The sequence below is a fragment of the Parambassis ranga genome, chromosome 14 (genome assembly GCF_900634625.1).
Source record: "Parambassis ranga chromosome 14, fParRan2.1, whole genome shotgun sequence".
Taxonomy (NCBI): Eukaryota; Metazoa; Chordata; class Actinopteri; family Ambassidae; genus Parambassis; species Parambassis ranga.
In genome coordinates this window covers 13,305,130-13,325,003 of record NC_041034.1, presented here as the reverse complement: position 1 = coordinate 13,325,003, position 19,874 = coordinate 13,305,130, and the positions used below count along the sequence as shown (strand labels likewise).

Genomic DNA, 19,874 nt, shown 5'->3' with positions numbered 1-19,874 from the left:
AGTATAACAAAAAGTGAAACATTTAAGGCGGTCTGAATACTTTCCATACATGTTTCTCCCGCATTTTACAAATGAAAGCTTCCTCATCCCAGTCATTTATAGAATAAGAAAAAAAAAATCCTCCAGGCTAGATTATGCATGCTTTATTAAATTAGATTACAGACAAGAATTGTGTATTTAACTCCAAAACACTGCACTACAGTTACATTATTCATGATATAAACTCTATTTAAAGACATAAAACAATAGATGATTAAACAGAAGTATCTTTGTCATTAATTACAAGCTGATTTGTGTATAAATAAAAGAGTGCATGCAGGACAAACATAACACACATCAAGTCTTAGTGTTATATTCAAACCAAATAGTAGAAACAACATGCCTTTTATATGATTCCTATGAATTCAGCTCAGATGTTGTTCACGGCACTCGATAATCTGGCCTTTTTTTTAGTAAATGAGCAAATGTGATTAGACAGCACAGAGAGGAAGGGCATTCTACATGTCATGTGTTTCCACAGCACAGTGCAGAACGCTCTTTAACATCTCACTTCTATGCTACATCTTTTGTACTTGCCTGCTTTTTCTGCTGAGAAATCTTAGGAGTTTTTTTCTAATGAGCTGAATACTCAAACCATAGATAGCTGGGTTAAGGAGGGGTGGAAATATTAAAAAATACAGAGACAAAAACAACTTGGCCTGATAAGACAGGTGACTACTGTCAAAACGACCTTGCGCTATTTCAAAAAAACACCCAATGCAGTAGTTAATTATTGCTAACAGGTGAGGAGTGCACGTCCGGAGGGCTTTGAACTTTGATTGGCTGAACGACAGGGCACATATCCTCAGGATGTGCACATATGAATAGAAGATCATAATGATCTGTGGAAGAGTGTACAAAACAACAGACAGCAGTCCAATTATGTTTTCAGTGGATGTTTTTGTGCATGCAAGTTTTACCAATAAGTAATTAACACAGTACACCTTTTCTATGGTCCTTCCACAGAACGACAGCCGGAGAGTGAAAATAAAAACAATGAGTAAAGCCAGTATGGGATAAAGCCACATCAGAAAAATAAGCTTGACAACTCTCTGTGACATGATTGTATGGTACGACAGTGGATGACAAATGGCAACGTACCTATCATAACTCATCACCGCCAGAATTGTGAATTCAGCAAAGGCATATGTGTGTATAGCAAAGACCTGCGTCTGACAAAATGACAGAGATATCTCATAGGAGCGCGACAGCATGTTGATCAGCAACGCTGGCAGCAAGACAGTACTTCCAAACAGTTCATTGGCAGCTAAATTACACAGCAGCACGTACATCGGGGTATGCAGTGATTTCTCACGATAAACCACTCCAATTATTATAAGGTTTTCAACAATGATGATGATGTATGTGATCAGGAACATGCAGAAGTACAGTGGCTTCAGTTTTTCCATTCCGTAGTATTCAGACAGATAAAAGGACGTCACCACAGACACATTTCCCATGCTCCAACAAAGCTATGAAAAAACATATGGCATGAAGTCATTACTTTGCGTGCATCCAACTACAGCACTGAGAATGTTATATATATACACTTTCCTTCTCCTGTGAAATGAGGTCATGAGTCTTTAATTACCCACCAGGTCTCAGAGGTCACAGGTGTTTTCTAAGGTGCAATTAAACATGTTATCATTTATTTCTCATTATATCTTACATTTAAATAATAATTTTAAAAAATATTGTAAAATAGGGCAGAGTCACATAAAAGGCAGAGATATTGTCATCAGAATTGTGAACTTTATTGTTAGACATATGTTTAGGTGTATGTAGCGAGGCCTTAATCTACTAACACAACACTTTTTTGTGTGTTTTATTCACCACAGAAAGTCCTCTTATCAGGCTGAAAAGCTTATTTACAGTCAATCTGTTTTCTTTGTGTCAAAACAACAGCACAAAGGTGTTATTATAATAACATGCCTGCAGAGGCAGTTTTTCTGCTATCTTTCATCTAAACAACCTGCATGCCTGTTGAATATCTGCTGCAGGTTTCACTTTTGCACTGAGACATTACAGTGATTATGAACACAAGTCTGAAAACACAGAAACAGGTGATAAATGAGACACTTTCTGATTTCTAAATACATTTGAGGGGAAAACTATAGTGAGACCTGAGAGGGAAGAAGAAGCTTTCATGATCCTTCTAAAAAAAACTGACATATTTACAGACATATAGACATATGTTGTGCATCATCTTATTCATTGATTAAAAATATAATTCCATGTGTGGTATAAAGACATTGTATCTTTCATGTATTTTCTGAATATTATTATTATTATTATTATTTGTCAGGTCCTTAAGTGAAATAGATATGTTTGTCAGCACAGTTAAATTGAAAATGGCAGAGAAAGGGCAGTGCAGAAATCAGCGTATCGAGCGTTCTATGCATCATAGTGTCTGAATTTTTCAGTCCTTAATAAGCTGCAGTCACTGCTTTTGCTAACTTGCGTGGCAAAAACAGTTTGAGTATATGAGCTCTTACTAAATGGGTGCCGAGTCCATACACTATCGGGTTGATAATTGGTGGAGTGATGATAAAGTATAAAGACAAGAAAATCCGTGTCTCTAAAGCTACATGAGTCATTTGAAATCTAGATTGGATAATTTCAAACAAGGAGCCGATAGTGTAGTTAAAAAATGAAATGAGATGTGGGATGCACGTTTTGAGAGCATTGTATTGAGATTCTTTTGATAACTTCCTACATACTCTGGAAATTTGTACATAAGAGAAAAGGATCATAACAACATGAGGGACAATTAAAATAAAAATGAAAACAAGTCCCACAATACTTATGTACTGTGGATTTAAACATGAATTTTTGACCAGTTCCATGTTCACACAGTACAGTTTTGGTATGACATTTCCACAAAAGCGCAGCTGTATGGTCAGAGAGTATAAACATCCAAACACAATCAGTGGGTAAAGTCCTATGAATACAATGAGCTTGAGCATTTTTGAAGTAGACATAATGGTGTGGTAATGAAGTGGGTAACAGATGGCGACGTATCTGTCGTATCCCATAAGAGCTAATATACTGAATTCCCCACTAGCGTATGTGTGCAGGAAATAGACCTGGGCCATGCACCACCTTAAAGGTACTTCATGTGTCTTGGATAAGATTAAAGCCAAGACTGCAGGTAACATAGCACTACTGCCGTATATTTCATTGATGGATAACATGCAGGTGAACACATTCATAGGTGCATGCAGCTCCTTGTTTTGGTATATGACAGAAATGAGCAGTGAATTCAAAGTGATAGTCGTGACATACAGCAGCAGGAACACACTAAACACCTCGTGCTTGTGATTTTCCATGACAGAATATGCAGTCATGTGGACTGTTTCTAATGTCGCATTGTCCATTTTTCAGGAAAATCCTGTAAAAGAAAAAAAAAAACGTTTCATTAAAGGCATACATTTAAAATATAAACTGACATAAAATAAAGCATAATACAGGTTATATTCAGAATCCTAAAATCCTTCCTAAAATTCACACCAATATGTGAAATATCACAAAGGATCACTGACACACAAGCAGACATTTAGAAACCACCTCTTGTGTTTGCTGTGCCTGATTGTCCTCTTGCTCTGGTGGCAGATTGTGCCACCTAAACTTGGGCGGTCTTTTACCATCGCTCTGTTCTCTTGTTTCCATGGACACCAAAGCCTTTTTCTCCCCAGACTCCAAATTTGTGCTTTTTTGTTTACTGTATATTAACAATATTACTAGTGATGGTTGCTATTGTGACTGCAGTAAATAACAAACAGGCGACGTCACATTAATTCTAACCTGTGAATAAAGATGAGGATGAATCATGTATTGAAAAAATAAAGTGGACAAAATGTAATGTAATTAATTTATGAGAGTAGTGAGTTCTTCATCACAACATCTATAAAAGAGGATTAGGACTACTGAAAAAATTTTAAAAAAAAGGTCATGGCTTATTCTCAGAATTCTGAGATTCTGAAAAAAAATTGGAATTCTGAGAATATTTTTTCAGTGGCCCTCATCCTCTTCCATAGTTGCTTCACCTATGATAATAATTTATATTTAGGTACATTTAAGTTTTTGATTTCATGTTAGTGCACACACACTCAAACTAAGGGTAGGAGGCAGACTTGACTACAAAGACTTAATGCTTGACCTGGACTCAACTACAAAGACTTGAGACTCAACTTGGACTTGACTACAAAGACTTGAGACTTGATTTGGACTCGACTACAAAGACTTGAGACTCGACCTCGACTGGACTACAAAGACTTGAGACTCGACTTAGACTCAACTACAAAGACTTGATGCTCGACCTGGACTTGACTACAAAGACTTGATGCTCGACCTGAAGTTGACTACAAAGACTTGAGACTCGACTTGGACTCGACTACAAAGACTTGATGCTCGACCTGGTCTTGACTACAAAGACTTGAGAATCGACTTGGACTCAACTACAAAGACTTGAGACTCGACTTGGACTCGACTACAAAGACTTGATGCTCGACCTGGTCTTGACTACAAAGACTTGAGAATCGACTTGGACTCAACTACAAAGACTTGAGACTCGTCTTGGACTCGACTACAAAGACTTGATGCTCGACTTAGACTTGACTACAAAGACTTAATGCTTGACCTGGACTCAACTACAAAGACTTGAGACTCAACTTGGACTTGACTACAAAGACTTGAGACTTGATTTGGACTCGACTACAAAGGTCCAGTCGACCTCGACTGGACTACAAAGACTTGATCTCAACTTGGACTCGACTACAAAGACTTGAGACTTGACTTGGACTTGACTACAAAGACTTGAGACTCGACTTGGACTCAACGACAAATACTTGATACTTGACCTGGACTCGACTACAAAGACTTAATGCTTGACCTGGACTCAACTACAAAGACTTGAGACTTGACTTGGACTCGACTACAAACACTTGAGACTTAACTTGGACTCGACTACAAAGACTTGATGCTCGACCTCGACTGGACTACAAAGACTTGAGACTCGACTTGGACTCGACTACAAAGACTTGAGACTCGACTTGGACTCGACTACAAAGACTTGAGACTCGACTTGGACTCGACTACAAAGACTTCATGCTCGACCTTGACTGGACTAAAAAGACTTGAGACTCGACTTGGACTCGACTACAAAGACTTGAGACTTGACATGGACTCGACTACAAAGACTTGAGACTTGATTTGGACTCGACTACAAAAACTTGAGACTCGACTTAGACTCAACTACAAAGACTTGATGCTCGACCTGAACTTGACTACAAAGACTTGATGCTCGACCTGGAGTTGACTACAAACACTTGAGACTCGACTTGGACTCGACTACAAAGACTTGATGCTCGACCTGGTCTTGACTACAAAGACTTGAGAATCGACTTGGACTCAACTACAAAGACTTGAGACTCGTCTTGGACTCGACTACAAAGACTTGATGCTCGACTTAGACTTGACTACAAAGACTTAATGCTTGACCTGGACTCAACTACAAAGACTTGAGACTTGACTTGGACTCGACTACAAAGACTGGAGACTCGACTTGGACTCGACTACAAAGACTTGAGACTCGACTTGGACTTGACTACAAAGACTTGAGACTCGACTTGGACTCAACGACAAATACTTGATACTTGACCTGGACTCGACTACAAAGACTTGATGCTTGACTTAGACTCGACTACAAAGACTTAATGCTTGACCTGGACTCAACTACAAAGACTTGAGACTCGACTTGGACTCGACTACAAAGACTTGAGACTTGATTTGGACTCGACTACAAAGACTTGAGACTCGACCTCGACTGGACTACAAAGACTTGAGACTCAACTTAGACTCAACTACAAAGACTTGATGCTCGACCTGGACTTGACTACAAAGACTTGATGCTCGACCTGAAGTTGACTACAAAGACTTGAGACTCGACTTGGACTCGACTACAAAGACTTGATGCTCGACCTGGTCTTGACCTCAAAGACTTGAGAATCGACTTGGACTCAACTACAAAGACTTGAGACTCGTCTTGGACTCGACTACAAAGACTTGATGCTCGACTTAGACTTGACTACAAAGACTTAATGCTTGACCTGGACTCAACTACAAAGACTTGAGACTCAACTTGGACTTGACTACAAAGACTTGAGACTTGATTTGGACTCGACTACAAAGGTCCAGTCGACCTCGACTGGACTACAAAGACTTGATCTCAACTTGGACTCGACTACAAAGATTTGAGACTTGACTTGGACTCGACTACAAAGACTGGAGACTTGACTTGGACTCGACTACAAAGACTTGAGACTCGACTTGGACTCGACTACAAAGACTTGAGACTCGACTTGGACTCGACTACAAAGACTTGAGACTCGACTTAGACTCGACTACAAAGACTTGATGCTCGACTTAGACTCGACTACAAAGACTTAATGCTTGACCTGGACTCAACTACAAAGACTTGAGACTTGACTTGGACTCGACTACAAAAACTTGAGACTTGATTTGGACTCGACTACAAAGACTTGAGACTCAACCTCGACTGGACTACAAAGACTTGAGACTCGACTTGGACTCGACTACAAAGACTTGAGACTCGACTTGGACTCGACTACAAAGACTTGAGACTCGACTTGGACTCGACTACAAAGACTTCATGCTCGACCTTGACTGGACTAAAAAGACTTGAGACTCGACTTGGACTCGACTACAAAGACTTGAGACTTGATTTGGACTCGACTACAAAGACTTGAGACTCAACCTCGACTGGACTACAAAGACTTGAGACTCGACTTAGACTCAACTACAAAGACTTGATGCTCGACCTGGACTTGACTACAAAGACTTGATGCTCGACCTGGAGTTGACTACAAACACTTGAGACTCAACTTGGTCTCGACTACAAAGACTTGATGCTCGACCTGGTCTTGACTACAAAGACTTGAGAATCGACTTGGACTCAACTACAAAGACTTGAGACTCGTCTTGGACTCGACTACAAAGACTTGATGCTCGACTTAGACTTGACTACAAAGACTTAATGCTTGACCTGGACTCAACTACAAAGACTTGAGACTCAACTTGGACTTGACTACAAAGACTTGAGACTTGATTTGGACTCGACTACAAAGGTCCAGTCGACCTCGACTGGACTACAAAGACTTGATCTCAACTTGGACTTGACTACAAAGACTTGAGACTCGACTTGGACTCGACTACAAAGACTTAATGCTTGACCTGGACTCAACTACAAAGACTTGAGACTTGACTTGGACTCGACTACAAACACTTGAGACTTAACTTGGACTCGACTACAAAGACTTGATGCTCGACCTCGACTGGACTACAAAGACTTGAGACTCGACTTGGACTCGACTACAAAGACTTGAGACTCGACTTGGACTCGACTACAAAGACTTGAGACTCGACTTGGACTCGACTACAAAGACTTCATGCTCGACCTTGACTGGACTAAAAAGACTTGAGACTCGACTTGGACTGGACTACAAAGACTTGAGACTTGATTTGGACTCGACTACAAAGACTTGAGACTCAACCTCGACTGGACTACAAAAACTTGAGACTCGACTTAGACTCAACTACAAAGACTTGATGCTCGACCTGGACTTGACTACAAAGACTTGATGCTCGACCTGGAGTTGACTACAAACACTTGAGACTCGACTTCGACTCGACTACAAAGACTTGATGCTCGACCTGGTCTTGACTACAAAGACTTGAGAATCGACTTGGACTCAACTACAAAGACTTGAGACTCGTCTTGGACTCGACTACAAAGACTTGATGCTCGACTTAGACTTGACTACAAAGACTTAATGCTTGACCTGGACTCAACTACAAAGACTTGAGACTTGACTTGGACTCGACTACAAACACTTGAGACTTAACTTGGACTCGACTACAAAGACTTGATGCTCGACCTCGACTGGACTACAAAGACTTGAGACTCGACTTGGACTCGACTACAAAGACTTGAGACTCGACTTGGACTCGACTACAAAGACTTCATGCTCGACCTTGACTGGACTAAAAAGACTTGAGACTCGACTTGGACTCGACTACAAAGACTTGAGACTTGATTTGGACTCGACTACAAAGACTTGAGACTCAACCTCGACTGGACTACAAAAACTTGAGACTCGACTTAGACTCAACTACAAAGACTTGATGCTCGACCTGGACTTGACTACAAAGACTTGATGCTCGACCTGGAGTTGACTACAAACACTTGAGACTCGACTTGGACTCGACTACAAAGACTTGATGCTTGACCTGGTCTTGACTACAAAGACTTGAGAATCGACTTGGACTCAACTACAAAGACTTGAGACTCGTCTTGGACTCGACTACAAAGACTTGATGCTCGACTTAGACTTGACTACAAAGACTTAATGCTTGACCTGGACTCAACTACAAAGACTTGAGACTCAACTTGGACTTGACTACAAAGACTTGAGACTTGATTTGGACTCGACTACAAAGGTCCAGTCGACCTCGACTGGACTACAAAGACTTGATCTCAACTTGGACTTGACTACAAAGACTTGAGACTCGACTTGGACTCGACTACAAAGACTGGAGACTCGACTTGGACTCGACTACAAAGACTTGAGACTCGACTTGGACTCGACTACAAAGACTTGAGACTTGACTTAGACTCGACTACAAAGACTTGATGCTCGACTTAGACTCGACTACAAAGACTTAATGCTTGACCTGGACTCAACTACAAAGACTTGAGAGTTGACTTGGACTCGACTACAAACACTTGAGACTTAACTTGGACTCGACTACAAAGACTTCATGCTCGACCTCGACTGGACTACAAAGACTTGAGACTCGACTTGGACTCGACTACAAAGACTTGAGACTCGACCTGGACTCGACTACAAAGACTTGATTCTCAACCTGGACTCGACTACAAAGACTTGATTCTCGACCTGGACTTTGACGTGAACATCTCTGGAAGGAGGGCAAAAGAATCCGATGATGCCAAAACTTAGAATAACTTCAAACCAAAACTGAAATATTCTTTTATATTAGACAAATCGTTGATGTTTCAGTTTCATGATGCAACTAGAGACATATAGAATATGGCACCAAACATGAGGCTGAGTCTTTCCTAATATTCTGGATATACTAGAGGTAAAATTACCCTCACATCATTCAATCAGTACTCTAGGTACACAATCACCTGTGCAAACAAAAACATCCCAAACGATGCACCCTGCTCTTACATAGTTTTCTTCAGCAAGCAGCTCCAGAATGTATGTCCCTGTTATTTTGATCTTTATTTTGATTGATCAAATAAAAGTTGTCCTGCTACTTTCTTGTATTTGTGTGTAAGGGCAGAGTTTTTGGTCACCAGCTGCTGATCACATTCACAAGTTAAGCCAACAGTGTTACACCACAAGTTGGTAAACACATTAGAGGTCATTAGTCCACTTTGTGCTGCCATTCCTCTAGACAGCAATTAGACACCAGTGTTTGTTTTCCACAATTGAGAATTCTCTGGACAGCACCTGGAGATTAAGGAAGGACAACTGGGAGAAAAACAGTAATGGCTTCCCTTTAGAAAACACTGATGCAACACTGATGAAAGTCTTCACGACCTGACTGGGTCACGACCCCTCAGAAGAGAATTCAACCTGACTGTTTGGCTTTGTAAAAGCACCTATAACACTAAACTGGTGGTCTTTTCTGACGCAGAGGACGACATCAGTAATGAAAACCCAACATGGCACCGGCAAGATGCATTGAGTAGATAAACATACTCTCTAAAACTTTAATGCACTATATTTATTTTTAATAAGTACTGTAATAGAGTTTCAAATGACTGCTTTTGATGCTTTCTGGAGAGAGCTGCTGTACAAGCTAAAAACTAGGAATTTTAATCCTCCTGCAAATGTGCTCTCCTCTACAGAAATAGATGCATTAGTGTGAGTTGGTGAGAAAATGTCCTGTCAGAAAGCAACAAGAGTTAAGAATGAGCATGTGTTTTGAATCAGATGAAAAAGGCAGTCTCTGGGTCTGTTTATCTCATTTGGTCATGAGCTGGGCGCAGTAATGAAGTTTTCTTAAATTTGATTATCTTCTCTTAAGGATGCTCATAGTTCTATAATAAAAACCACAGTGACCAGTATGCTGCTTCATATTAACTTCACTCCTCCCTTCTGACCAAAATACAAACAGAGCCCGGCCTGGTCCTCACTCTTGGAGGAACGCTTTCAGACGCAAGAATGTTTTGCTGTCGTGTGGTTGCTCTGGCACTTTTGGTAGTCTTACTGCTTAATGGTAAGTCCTGATGTGAGTTTTCTTTGCAGCTCCTATGGAGATTGTAGGCTATTTTCCATCTTAACAGATGTTTATTTTAAACCCAGTTAATGTTCTCCACCTGTGATTGCAGTTGTTGAAAATGAAGCTGCATCCTTTCCTTGGTCTTGTCCCAGTCTGAGTGGAGTGTGTAGAAAGGTTTGCCTTCCAACAGAGCTGTTCTTTGGACCTCTGGGCTGTGGAAAAGGCTTCTTGTAAGTGTAACATACAGATGCAGTTACACATTGTGCTTACCACTTAAATGTAATATGGCGTCTCTTTTGTATTCCTTTAGGTGCTGTGTGTCTCATTTTCTATGAGGATTTCATGTCTTCTCTGCCAAGCTGCCTGCCAGAAGAAGATGAGACTAACAGAAAACAATACTGTGGAGGATTTTGTTTGGCTTCCTAACTCTGTCACATAATGGACTTTGTAACCTTAAATTAACTGTTTGTGTTTTTTGCTGATTTTATTGCAGCTCAAATGTCAGAGTTGAAGTAAAATATTGCAAAAATATTTTGGGTATTTGATGATTTTTTTTCTCCAACAAAAGAAACTCTAGGCTACATGTGTGACTTTATTTGCAACAGCCATTTGTCCTCAACAGAATGGTTACGTGCTGATGCTTCAGTAAACAGGCCATTTACAGACCCTCTTACTGATTGGTTACACTCAGGCTCTTTTTACCTGTGGGTCTGGGTTTTTACTGACATGAAGGCTCTGGGGAGTCTGACACATTGACAACAGAGGACTGACTCTCACATAATGCAATCATAACTCCCAAAGGTAAGCAGCTTAGCACTGGGAAGTTCAGTGAGCAGTGACATGGATTTCAGCTGGTCTCACATCGTGAAAAAACTGCTCAGACACATTTGACACATCATTCTCCAAGAACATTTATGTCTGTAAAACATCTGAAGATATATCAAAATTAACTCTCAACCTGATTCCCTTGTAAAATTAGAGATTGTGCTTAGACGGCAGCCAGCCTTTACAATGACAACATGTGTATTGATATTAATAGATGGATTGTGGTTTAGTGTGTGAAGGCCTTTAAGCACACAAAACAGAAAGTTCCTCAAATTCTGTTTACACTATTTTCCTCTCTGTCATTTTCATATAGCAATTGGCTAAAAAAGGGTAAAACAGACATTATATGTAACATATACAAAGAATATGTACAGTATATTAGAGGCAAAGAATCTGCAGCTATGGCAAATTCACATCTCTTTTAAATGTCCTAAAGAGGAATGGTTTCATATGAGACTTGACAACTCTGACTGTACACCCCAAATCTGTATAATGTTGTATTTATCCAGTACTATCAGTAAAAATGCATTGACTTAGATCATCTAATTGCACAGATGAGTTAAAATATTCACTTATACAGGCCATTATAAAACAAGGCAATGTAAATAGTTATAACTCTTAGCTCCACTTGAGGGCAGTATTGAAGAAGCAGTGGCTTGGTGTCTGAAGACTTGAGCTGAGTGGAGTCTTGTGTCGCCCTCTGATGGATGATGCATCATTAACTGTGGCTGCTCTGTCTGCAGGCTTCCTAAAGCTGGATATATTTAAAGTCAATTTCCTTACGCCCACAGGATTTCATGTAGGAGGATAATCTCCTGTAAGGTGCATGTATGAGTAACAGGAAATGTGTTCACAGACCTGACAGAGTCAAATCTGATCATTTGAAAGCAGTGAAACTGGTCTGTAAATGTGCCCGTCTTCATTTTCTCTGCATGCTTTCATTCATTTACTGTTACTGATAAAGATGCATAGAATCATTTGCATTTAAATATCGGGCCTGTTGACTGCAACCTAAATATAGGATTTCCACCAATGTATGCTGTTTAGAAGTGGGTGATTTAAAAAAATGGTCATATAAATCTTCCGTTTCAAACAAACAATGTACTAAATCAGCTGCCTCTGAGGGCCTGTTTTGTAGGTTTCTTTGGAAGACTTGATGAATTTAAGTTGATTTTGGGATCTTTTTGTACATCTTGACTGACACAGCTTGCTGTGCAATTTTAAGAAAGAAGTGGTTATTAGAAATCTATATAAACCACTAGGGTCTATGAGCCATAGAGATCTGCATGAAACCTGCCACTCATTCCTTTTGTCCATCTGGCCGCAGGTGGCGCTGTGAGTCAAGATGCTGGTGAGTCAGTCTCCCAGTGTTGTGTGCAGAAGAAAAGGGGAGCAAGAAGCAATAACAAACAAACCTAGCAGCAGCGAGCTAACTGGGAAAACCGAAATTTAGCATGTAGACTCGTGTTTTTTCTTTACGTAAAGATTATTATTAGTTTATAGTTTGCGTAGTGTGTATGTTACTATGTACACAAAATACGGAAAAGGACATATAGAGACCTGTTACGGCGACATTATAACTGTTATCTAACATCTGCTAACACTAGCCAAACGTCAGCTAGCGATAAGTTAATCCTCCCGTTTTGTCCCGTTCCTTGTGAAATTATATAATTCTTGAGAAAATAGTCAGACGTTGCAGAAAAACGCATTTTAACACGTTACATGTGAGGAACCCAAGCGAAGCGGCTCAGAGAATTTCGACTACACCCCTCACGGAGCTAATATTAGCAGAATACCAAGGTATGTAGCCTCACGCAATAACCTTACATTCATGATTTTTGACAACGTTGTGTGCTTGAATTTTGACACAATTTGAATCGACAGCTGATCTTACAACTGTGTACTATGTACAGTCTGCGGGAGTTGTATCACTGTTTATCCTATCAGGCCGATAAATAAAGTTCCCTAAACGGGATGAGGAAACATTAGCTATAGTTAATAGCTTTAGCATTGCGACAGAAGCCACAATAGAGAGTCATTTGCGGATTTCCTGTATGCAGTTACAACAGCGTTAAAATAATGTGTTTCAGCGTGTTTTATTGTTCACCCTTTCTTCTTCTTCTTTTTTATGCTTCCGTATGTTTTTTGGCCCAGCATATCTTCAGCATACATTGACCGATTTCAGCCATTCAACTATCAAAATGTTCATATCACAGATATATCACATTCCGGGTCAAGTTTTTTCAAAAAACTATACGTTTTTAAATATTAAGCAATTTCGGTGTCATTTTTAACATAGGAGTCTATGAGAGAGCCCTTTAATTAGGGTCATCTGCCAAATGTATCTCCTCCTACAAATTTCAAGCTACAGACTCCATTTTAGTCTTAAAACGCTCATTAGATGCTGCTGTATCAAACTTATATTCAGAATTTTCTAATTCCACACGCCAGGCTCTCAAAGTTGGAGTGGTTTTTGAGGTCTCCTCTGCTGTTACCATGATGACAGGCTATCCTAAAAATGTAGATCTTCACTTTGTTTTTCTGTTAGCAATTGAGTTGCTGTAACATGCAATCAAACTCAACACTGTTAATCAGAATCAGAAATACTTTATTAATCCCACTGGGAAATTGCTCAATCAGAAGTTGCTCAATAATTAACTACACCAATTGTGAATTGTGTGTTAATCATGCTGTCATCAGGCTTTAAGCTGTATATTGTTTTGAATAACTTACCGGAAAATACTAAATGTTACTTGTTTGTGGCCAACAGGGCAAAATGCTGATTACTGGGTATGATTCAGCAGCATTTTAACCCTGATTTAAAAAATGAGATTATTTTCTATGGTGTGTCATGTTTTATATCATTTTAGATGCACCTGTACTGTTGGTTGTTATCACCATATTACTGTTGGAGCCAGGGTAATAAACTTGCTTACCTGTGTAGGTTCCAGTATGTCAAAGCCACTATTTGGCATTTATTATTTCATGCAAATGTATCATTTTGTTTCTAAAAGTACATATTAGAGAAATAATTTGCATTCTCACAAAGTAACAAAATTACAGTCAGCATGACAATAAAGTACAGAATGCATGCTATTAGCAACTTCATAATTCCTCATTTGCATGTGCATATTTACACAGAATTACCACCTGAATTGTTTGTTTGTATTAGTATGTTAATGTCAGGCTGGAGTCACACTGAGAACAGCTTTGCTTAAAAACCTGAAGCTCTTTCCCTCTGATGTGTGTCTGATGATGTCTTGGTGTTCTGTTCTTTTTTCCAAATGTTAGTGCTACTGTAAACAACCAAGGATGGGTCACCTTGGTATTTGGTGTGGGCAAGCTCAATTGAGTGTCCTGGTCTTGTGCAGCATAATGGTTTCTTCAACCACGCATGCCTACATATATGCTGTAAGTAATCTTTGAGTGTTAATTCAAAGACTGAATTGAATTTTTTCAGATTCTCTTTAAAATTGTATAAATTCTTGTATCTTCTCTGCAGCATTATAGCAATATGACCTCCATGTTGTTTGAGGACTTGCCTGCCTTATTTGGAGCTTCGCTGCCTAAAGATGGATTGATGGTGCGCGCAGCATATTAAAAGAAATGCATACACAAAATCATGGTATAACACACTTTTATTGCTTTGTGTTTTTATTAATTTTTCTTTTCTTTTTTTCGTACAAAAGGGACTTTTGGTGGCATCTCATCCACTCAATGGCTGTGCACCAATAGATCCTCCTCCCTCACTGCCCCCATCTTTTAATGCTAACACCACCAAATTTGTTGTTCTCATCAGGCGCTATGATTGCAATTTTGACATAAAGGTCAGTAGTACTTGTGTACATCAAATCATTTTTGGTGTTTGTTAAGTACACTGGCCTAAAGTAACAAACTGGTTTCAGGTTTTGCATGCACAGCAAGCTGGATACGATGCGGCAATCGTTCACAACATGCATGCAGACACTCTGCTCAACATGAACTACAGTAACTGTAAGTATTTATAAAATATGCACAATTTCACACACTAGCACATTCAAAGTATCTTGCATAATCTTGTTTTGTTTCCCAGATACTATTGCAGACCAGATTGACATCCCATCTGTCTTCACTAGCTTCTATGCTTCTGAGATTCTCAGGAATTTCATAATTCCGGGACCAGGGTATGAATAAATGTTTTCATAATTACAAAAGCAAGCCGTTTTCAGTACTTTTACATACAGCATTAGATTTTTACGCAACAATAATACTATATTTCTTATCTGATGCATTACTCTTGTTTTTTGGTCTGCAGAGCCTATGTGATCCTCAAGCCAGAATTTGCTTTTCCACTGTCATTCTACCTTATTCCCTTCACTGGAGTAGTAGGCATGATCATTCTTGTGATGTGTGTTGTCTTGGTAAGTGTGTGTGACTTGATGTCTCCTAGGAACTTTATTTAGAGTTGAGCATGTTTTCTAAAATAATCTTGATGTTTACAGTTGTTCAAAGAGTTTCTTAGTATTTGGATTATTGCCTTAAACCTTCAACTGTTCTAATCAGTTTCTTATTATGAATGGATCCTTTAAAAAAATCTTCATGTCACTCCTGCCTTCTTTCATTTGTTCAGGTCATTCGATGTGTACAGTATAGAAAAAGACTGAGGAAAAACCGCCTGACCAAAGAACAACTGAAGCGGATTCCAACACACAAGTTCGTTAAAGGTAACAAAATTGTTGTGAACCTTTTTTTTTCATATTTTCCCTGGCTCTAATTTAAGTTTTGCATATAGAGAGAGTTATGTTGAAATGTTATGAACACTTGAACTACAAATTTGAATAATTTAGTTGATAAACTTGGACTGGTGACCTGTCCAGGGTGTACCCTTGTTGATAAACTCTTGTATTTCAGGAGATGACTATGATGTTTGTGCAATCTGTCTGGATGAGTATGAAGAAGGAGACAAGTTGCGGGTCTTACCTTGTTCACATGGTAAATACTCCATATCATATAATGGTGATCATTTTATTGTATAAGCTGTATAATGACTACATTACAGTCAGTATAGTTTAATTGTCCTGTAACATGTCTGACCTACATTTTGTTGATTCTTTACAAGCCTATCACTGCAAGTGTGTAGACCCATGGCTGACGCAGACCAAGAAGACATGTCCTGTTTGCAAACAGCGCGTCACCCGGAACAATCAGGAACAGTCAGAGTCTGAGTCTGAGGAGGAAACAGGAGGACGTGGAGAGGAAGAAGGACCAGAGGGTGAAGCAGACTCGGAGCGCACACCTCTGCTTCGGCCTTCCAATCCTGGGTCCCCCACAGGGAGCCCGGGAGCTTATTCAGCCACCACCACCACCACCACTGCCCAGTGCCTCCCCTCTTCTGCACACTGCGATTCACCCATTTTGGGCTATGATGGCTATTACTCCCCAGAGAAAGACACAGACTCAGACAGTGATGACGCAGGAGAGAACAAGCACCACAGTGATGATGACACGGCTCAGCTCATTGGTAGGGACTGAGTAGATATCTAATGGCCAGAACTTAGCTGCAATAAGATGACTTAGTTTTACCTAAAAAGGGTCTTTCTATCATTGGGTGTGCTGTTATCATGCATTACTCTCTGTGGTTAGCTAAATGTGTTGAAAATCTGCCACATTTGTTGATTGTAACAGAATCTTTTACTCCACTTGTAAGTGTCAAAACACATGATGCATGTTGTAATTCAGAACTTGATCACGTCACATGACTTACACACTCGCAGTGCACAAGACAAATGGGCCACTTAAATGAGTTTAACTCCTGTAGAAGACGCCTGTGTTGCTGAAGTTATTGTGCTTAAAGTCAAACTTAAAGGGTTCTATGTGTAGGATTTAAGGATAATGCGATGTGGAGGCTGTATGTTGTCTTAATTCGTTTTTTTTTTAATCAGACAGCCCTATGTATAAGCAGAGGCAGAGGGGAAATGTTTAATTTTATTTGTTCATTTTTTTTTCACAAATTTTAAAGTTACTTTTTGTTTTTTATGTGATTTCTTTCTCATTTAACAATAACAATATGGTAGATCATTGCAACAATACTATACAACCTTTGCTGCTTTTGCGTTTTTACTGATATGTTACAAATATTATTAGCTTTATGTTTGTCAAGTTGCACAAACTCAGGTTTATAGCAAAGAAATTAAAGGTCAGTTTGTATGTAAAACAATAACATAGTGAGAGTTAATGGGCTTTGGTCTTGTAAATCTGTAAAATGTAGATTCATACATATTTAAATGATTTGTTTTCTTCCATTTTTATATGTAACAGAATACAATGATGGTGATCTGTGGGGCCCTGGAGGTGTTTTTAGAATATTAATTATTGCCTTACGTTGGTCTTGATTTACTTGGAGTATGTTAAATGTTTGGAAGTTGAAGGGATAAGAGTGACACTCCTTTTTTCCCCTCTTTTGTCTGATATTGCTGGTTAGAAAATTCTTGTCTTGTTCCCTGTTTTTAATGTGTTTTTACTATGACAAGTGAGAAAGAGAGCTTGAGTTTCTACAGGTTTATTTGTGACCAGGATAGTCAAACTTGATTTGCACCTTAACGAATTGTACACATTCATACAAAATAGATATATTTGGCTCGTCCATATAATAAGATGACCTTGGTAGGGTCCATGCTGTTGATTAATATAAAAAGCAGTACAAATAGAAAAGTTGTTTGCCAAACACAACGTGTTTTCACTACACACTCACTTGACAGGGTGAGGATTGTTTAAGTACTCTGCAAATGTATCTATACACTGAATTCACTGTGGTGGTACTGTGTAATGTGTTGAGTGGTTCCTCTGTGTTAATTTTACTCCACTACATTCAGACATAATCTAAAACCAGAACTAATGATTTGGGGTATCTGAGTTGTGATAATAACAGAGGAAACAATGCTCACAATTTCTGAGTCCTTTGGTAAGTTGCATCTAGAGGGAATCAATAGGGCTGTAAAATCAACATTCCAGCTTTATATTTTACTGCTGATTGACAGAAAAGGCTCCACACTGTTAAGATTTGATTGGCACTTGTAGGCAATTGTCTGTATCGTTAAATAGAACAGTTGTTTTACTTTTTACAAGATCTTTCAAATATCTTTTGTACTGTACCCTTTCTTTCTTCTCAGTACGTCTCCGACTGTTGACAGAAACAACTAAAAAAATGTAAGCCCTAAATTTTTCATTTTTAGAACGTGCCTAGATTATCACACTTTGATAAGTATTGTACAGTGAAGTAAAAATCTCATGTATAAAGCAGATTTAAGAATCTTTAGTATGTCTGTGGAAGAGCTGCAATTATTGCGTGATTTGAGGAGGATAAAAATGACACTGAAATGGGACTGTGCTGCCATTCGTTTGTTTAGATACCTTCCTTACAAAGGCTTATTGACCTACATGATACTGTAATTCTTAATAATAAAAGCTCTAAAAACCAATGATACCAATGAGTATGTTATTAGCATATGCTATGGTGCCCTGATATGTGATTTTATGTCACATCTGGGGGACTAATTAAGGATTATCTTATCTTAGTCTCATTCTTAAGTGTCCCCTTATCTAAGATTCCTCACATATCTCAAAGTTTTAAATTATTCAGACTTCTCCTCCTGGCTGTGTGCTGATCCAGAATGAGTTACAGGTGCAATAATGAATAGTTAGGAAAGAACCATGCACAGCTTAATTGAGAACGTGTTCCGTTTATTCGTTTTTATGCACTTTGGTCTAATTAGCATTGTCTAATTAGCGCTGGGACACCCTGCTGAATCCATTGCCTTTCAGGTTCTTTTAGAACGTGGGTGGAAAAACACATTACATAACCATGTAGTATGTATGTTCCTTTTTTTCTTGTGTCGCTCAATTTAATACTTTTTTTTGTATTTCAATTTAATAGGTATGTAAGTAACTGATGTCAGCTTTGGTTTAATCAAGCTGAAATACACTGGTACAATGGCAACATATAAATACATTTATAAGAGCTATATGCCTTCCTTCGGGTGTAATGGTCATTAATTAAGCCTTCCTGTATTTGCTGGATTCAATCCTTTTAATCCTTTTTAAATTCACTATTTCATGTGCGTTTTTAATCATATCACCTGCTGTGTTGAAGAAAAGATTATTCATATTTGATCTAAATGAACCTTTCAATATCCCAGATTCAGAGTCGCAGGGCGGCTGTGGTTAGCTGGATTAAGGTGTGTGGGATCTGAAGGCTTTGAGATTTTTTTTTCATGATAGCTGGTAATCAAATAATAGCACAGTGAGATAACGTCATATTAATGGTTCAAACTAAACCAACAGAAGCTATAAAGGCAGTATTGGGGGAAACATCACACTCATGAACTTTCTTTGGATGCAGACCAGCTGTGAAAGATGCCACTGTACTCTTCTTTGCTGAGACCTTCTCTCTTGCTCTTCTTTAATGTAACTTTATTTGTGCTGCTGGATGCCAGAGACATCCCTCAAGACCACATGGAGGTAAAATATATACTTTTTTGTGTATTTGTCCATAGCTACATGAGCACTAAATTTTCTTTACTTGTATTCTTTTTGGTTAATAAGTATTAATAATTTGGTTCATCTGTGCATAGGGTTTTTTGAATAGTCCTCTCCGACAGCACATTATCTCTGCTGCATCGGAAGCCAATGGTAGACATGGA

General features: G+C 39.0%; 3 protein-coding genes across 3 annotated transcripts; 1 reads left to right on the top strand and 2 right to left on the bottom strand.

Moving 5' to 3' along the window:
• Positions 1–557: 557 nt before the first annotated feature.
• LOC114446548 (olfactory receptor 2A25-like) lies at positions 558–1,499 on the bottom strand. The gene has a single exon (XM_028422195.1). The coding sequence runs from the start codon at positions 1,497–1,499 to the stop codon at positions 558–560; it is 942 nt and encodes a 313-aa protein (XP_028277996.1).
• A 966-nt stretch (positions 1,500–2,465) lies between these two features.
• On the bottom strand, positions 2,466–3,416 carry LOC114446546 (olfactory receptor 52K1-like). Its single transcript, XM_028422193.1, has one exon. The coding sequence runs from the start codon at positions 3,414–3,416 to the stop codon at positions 2,466–2,468; it is 951 nt and encodes a 316-aa protein (XP_028277994.1).
• A 9,160-nt stretch (positions 3,417–12,576) lies between these two features.
• Positions 12,577–18,653, top strand: rnf167 (ring finger protein 167). The gene is made up of 10 exons (XM_028422287.1): positions 12,577–12,996; positions 14,488–14,607; positions 14,699–14,779; positions 14,886–15,023; positions 15,102–15,189; positions 15,269–15,359; positions 15,491–15,596; positions 15,806–15,899; positions 16,087–16,167; positions 16,295–18,653. The coding sequence occupies exons 2-10, from the start codon at positions 14,509–14,511 to the stop codon at positions 16,705–16,707; spliced, it is 1,191 nt and encodes a 396-aa protein (XP_028278088.1). The 5' UTR covers positions 12,577–12,996; positions 14,488–14,508; the 3' UTR covers positions 16,708–18,653.
• Positions 18,654–19,874: the final 1,221 nt, after the last annotated feature.